The sequence below is a fragment of the Amblyomma mixtum genome, chromosome 8 (assembly GCF_055824585.1).
Source record: "Amblyomma mixtum isolate Tamu chromosome 8, ASM5582458v1, whole genome shotgun sequence".
NCBI lineage: Eukaryota > Metazoa > Arthropoda > Arachnida > Ixodida > Ixodidae > Amblyomma > Amblyomma mixtum.
The window spans coordinates 87,656,207-87,660,910 of record NC_143019.1 but is presented as its reverse complement, the minus strand read 5'-3'; the positions used below and the strand labels follow the sequence as shown (position 1 = coordinate 87,660,910).

Sequence of the window (4,704 nt, the reverse complement as noted above, 5' to 3'; positions counted from 1 at the left end):
CCTGTCCGTATACTGTTTTGCATACATCTGCTTCGCCTTAACCCTAGCAGGAACATTCGAACCGGCATGGACACCCTCTCTTGTCGGCAAACACACTGTATTGAGTCTTGTCCTTGGCTGACGCCCGTGGAGCAACTTAGCTGGCGACACACCCGTTGTCGCATGCGGCGTGGACCTATATATGCCGAGATAGTCAACCACAGCAGCCTGGAGGGGCCGTTGTTCCAATCGGGCAACCTGCATGAAATCTTTCAGCACGCGATTAAAACGTTCAATCGCGCCGTTTCCCTGTGGATAGTACAGAGAAGAACCACGATGCGCAATACCCCTCTCTCTCAAGAATGTTTCAAATATTTGCGATCTAAACTGAGGCCCATTATCTGTGACAATTTCTTCCGGATAGCCTTCTCGGCTGAACACAGTCTGCAAAAAATCGACCACACTCTGTGACGTTACTGTAGATGAAAAGGCAACCTCAGGCCACTTGGAATGATAATCGATCAGCGATATCATATACCTACAGTTTTAACGGGCCCAGTCAATCGGTCCCACTATATCCATTGCTAACTTCTGCCATGGTAGCGCTGTAAACGTCACCGGCTGCAGCGGTGCAAACGACGGTTTAGCGGACTTGTCCGCGGCCTGGCAGATATGACAAAAATGAATTGCTTCTTCTACCTGTTTATTCAAACGCGGCCACCAGTAAAGATCACGTAGTCTCTGCTTCGTTCTCACAATTCCTGGGTGACCTTCGTGCTCAAAACCAACCAGGAGCGAGGTTAATTCACTCGGAACAACTACCTGCTCACCGCGCATCAAAAGGCCATCAACGAAAGAAAGCTCTTCTCGCACGTTAAAGTACGGCATTACTTCTGCTGGCAAAGCTTTTCTAGGCGCCCAACCATGTACCACGTGCACAACAACCTGTTGCAGTGTGCTGTCTGCAGCAGTGGCCACCTGCAGCCGTTCCTTTGTTAGGCACTCTGATACAGCGGACACAACTTCTTCCTGCATCGTCTGCTGCGAATCACAGTCAAGAGGTAGGCGTGAAAGCGCATCGGCCACGACATTTTGCGATCCCTTTTGGTACTCTACGTCGAAGTTATAATACAAAAGTCGAGTTGACCATCTGGATATACGCAAAGGTCGGCGTCCTGTACCGGCAGCTGAAAGTAACGTCACCAGTGCCTGGTGGTCCGTACGTAACAAAAATTTTCTACCCCACAAGTAGACGTGCCAGCGCTCGCACGCGAAGAGACAAGCAAGGGCCTCCCGTTCCCCAGCGGAGTACTTCCGCTCAGCAGGAGTCAGGGCACGTGATGCGAAGGCCACCGTGCGTACGCTGTCACCATCGCGTTGCTGAAGAACGGCTCCCAGACCCTTATCAGAAGCATCTGTCGTAACAATTACATCAAGGTCTGGGTTAAACATTTGTATGACTGGGCTTGAAGACAAAGCTGTCTTAACAAGCTGGAAGCTACGCTCAGCCTCGTCATCCCACGTGAACTGTTGATCAGCAAATCGCGGTACAAACCTAGCATAGTAACCAGCGAGACCCAAAAATGACCTCAAAGTGGCAACATCGTGAGGAGCAAGCACTTTGACAATAGCGTCAACCTTAGACTGCAATGGTGTGAGCCCTTTTGAGCTCACCGTATGCCCTAAAAAGGATAGTTCTGAAACAGCAAATGTGAATTTCTGGTTGAGCTTCAAACCTGAATCACCAATGCGTTTTAGCACTTGCTGTAGATTCTTGTGGTGCTCCTCACGTGTCTTGCCCCACACAATCACATCATCAATGTAACAAAGTACGCCTTTACAATCTTTCAAAATATGCTGCATCATTCTCTGAAAGGCTGAAGGGGCAGATGCAAGGCCAAAACACACTCTCTTAAAGCGAAACAATCCTTCGTGTGTGATAAAGGTGGTTAGTCCCCGACTTTCCGGAGTCAGTTCTAGCTGGTGGTATGCCGACGCTAAGTCGAGCTTTGAGAAGCACGTTCCTCCAGCTAGTTCATGAAGTAATTCCTCTGTATGCGGAAGTGGAAAAGCATCGGCAATTACTGCCTTGTTCACTTCACGTAGGTCCAGACACAACCTAATTGAACCGTCCTTCTTCCTCACGACGACGATCGGTGAAATCCACTCCGATGCGTCGACAGGTTCAATTATATCTTCGGCCAGCAGGCGTTGTATCTCTACCGATACCTGTTGCCGTAGCGTGAGCGGCAGGCGTCGGAGTTTTGCAACGACTGGTTTCACAGATGAACGGCAGTTAACATGGTGAACAAAGCCTTTCACATGTCCTAACTGTTCCGTGAACAAGTGCGCAAACTGGTGCGTAAATTCTGAAGGCAGTGAATCAGGGCATGTCACCTGGCAGCAATTCAAGGTTGAGCCGTTGATAGTGATTCCCAGGCTCCGAACGGCATCAAGCCCCAGCAGCGAAGTGCCCTTGGTTGTGACTTGAAAAAGCACACTGGCTCTGTTTCCCTTGTAAGACACGTCAGCAAGAAAGCAACCGCTTAACTTGATTTGTTCTCCGGAATAGTTGCACAAATTGGCAGTCGGCGGTCGTACTGAGTACGTGTCGGCTAGATATTTGTGGTAGTGCTCTTCACTGAGCAAAGAAACCGTAGCACCTTTGTCGACAATCAACGACAATCTTATCTTCCCGATAGAAATGTTGGCTCGAATATCTTTCGCCGACGCATTACGGTCACCGATTTGAAGTACCGTGACGGCGTTGGCCTTCTCGGGCTTTCGAACGGAATATTTCTTTTTCTTCGATTTGCACATGCTTGAAAAGTGACCAATTTTTCCACAAGAGTGGCAACGCTTGTTCCTCGCCGGACATGCAGTCGAGTTAGCCATATGCGATGACGAGCCGCACCTGTAGCAACTTCCTTGCTCAGCGTCTGACCTTTTTCGCACATCTTCAATCTTGCTCACAGTGATATGCGCGAATTCCCCGAGCTCTTGTTGTGTTTGCTCAATTTGCTTCCCGATGTCAACACCACGCTGCAATGTAAGCGAAGACCCTTCATAAAGCAAGCGTTCACGTGTTGTTCGTGACGAAGTGCCTTCCAGTAATTGGTCTCGAATCATGCTATCGGTAGCACTGCCAAAATTGCAAGTAGACGCAAGGTCCCGAAGACTGTTTGTAAATGCTTGAAATGTCTCACCAGGCAGTTGTCGTCTTTGGCGAAACCGGCGTCGCTCCACCAAATCATTCGTAGCGCTCGCGAAATGCGTATCCAGTGCAGCAAGCGCGTCCTTGAACTGGTCCGCCTCTTCCTCCTTGTCCCCCTTGTCCTCGGCCTTGGCGTCCCCAGTCACGTCTGCTCCTTGTGCAAGGATGCTGTAGAATATTCGCTGCCCTTCAACCCCGAGCGAGTTTAGCAGAATTGCCTTGCAACGCTTCGGCTTCAGTTCATCGCCGCCAATGGCCTCCAGGAAATTCAGGAATACGCGTTTCCACTGCTGCCAAGGCACAGCCGGGTCACCGGGTGCAGGCAAGAAAGGGGGCGGTGCTGGGAAACACCCGAGTGGCATGGCTCCGATACTGATTCTCGCAATATGTGGTGTGAGCAAATTTCACTTATCTGCGTTCTTGCGCTCCTCCGGCGTTCCTGCGCTAATCCGGCGTTCCTGCGCACCTCCGGCGTTCCTGCGCACCTCCGGCGTTCCTGCGCTCCTTCGGCGTTCTTGCGTTACTCCTGGCCGCCGATGAGATCGTGGCTGCAAGGGCTCCGTGTCGCCTTGCACCGTAGGCGGTTCATCCTCGTCGCCAATATGTGGTGTCTGGTTCAGACCAGACGCATGACACGGGACCACGCAAGCGCAGTATGCAGAAACACACTCCTTTATTCGTTGTGGTTGTTGTTGTTGTGACTGAGAGAAGGATGAAAAGGAAATTGCACGGGCCTGCTTACTGGCTCAAGACGAGCCACCACCGCTGCCTCGTACAGACAGAGGAGAGTGAAAAGATCAGAGGAAAGAGAGAATAAGAAAAGAAAAGACGCGCGTCGCAGCAACAACTGCGTCCGCCGGAGCGGACGCTGCTGAAAAAATTAGATAAGCGGCCGAAGCCGCGCTCGCCGAAGCGAGGACAGATACTCTCTCCCCTTTATTCGTCACAGTGAAGCCACTTATATAGGAAATCATATTGAATGACGATGACGATATGTACACTGAAAGAAACGAAACTGAAACAAGAAAGGATACAACAATTAGTCTCAGTCGTTCGCGAAAAAATCTGGCAAATGCTAGTGCACGAGTCCTGTGGGATTCGAACGGAGGGAATGAGTGACACTCGCCACAGCGGTTAAAGGGCCAATAGATTTGTAAAACCAGAGCAAAATCACTAATGTGCAAAGCCCCTAGCTTATATGAAAGCTCGGCTCGCCCGCATCTAGAATATGTGTGCGTGTGCCAGCCTAGAAGCGCACATTTGACGGATATGTGCATGACGGACGTTCTACATCATTTCCACCCCGAAAGACGCATGTACTTCATGCGTGCGTCTATAGGACATGGAGTGCGCACTACGCTTATGATACCGCATGTGAGGCGAGTGCGAGTCAATGTTTGCGTGCACATCTGCATCGTTGGAGGCACTGTATGGAACAAACTCTATTATTACATCATCACCGTACACCAGTACTCCACTTCACTCTCTCCTTCCCTTTCACCTTGTGGATG

At 50.4% G+C, this 4,704-nt stretch overlaps 1 protein-coding gene across 1 annotated transcript; it reads right to left on the bottom strand.

The window, feature by feature from the left end:
* Nucleotides 1-1,618: 1,618 nt before the first annotated feature.
* Nucleotides 1,619-3,555, bottom strand: LOC149333390 (uncharacterized). The gene is made up of 2 exons (XM_089557712.1): nucleotides 2,481-3,555; nucleotides 1,619-1,623 (listed from the first exon to the last, which is right to left on the bottom strand). The coding sequence occupies exons 1-2, from the start codon at nucleotides 3,553-3,555 to the stop codon at nucleotides 1,619-1,621; spliced, it is 1,080 nt and encodes a 359-aa protein (XP_089413838.1).
* Nucleotides 3,556-4,704: the final 1,149 nt, after the last annotated feature.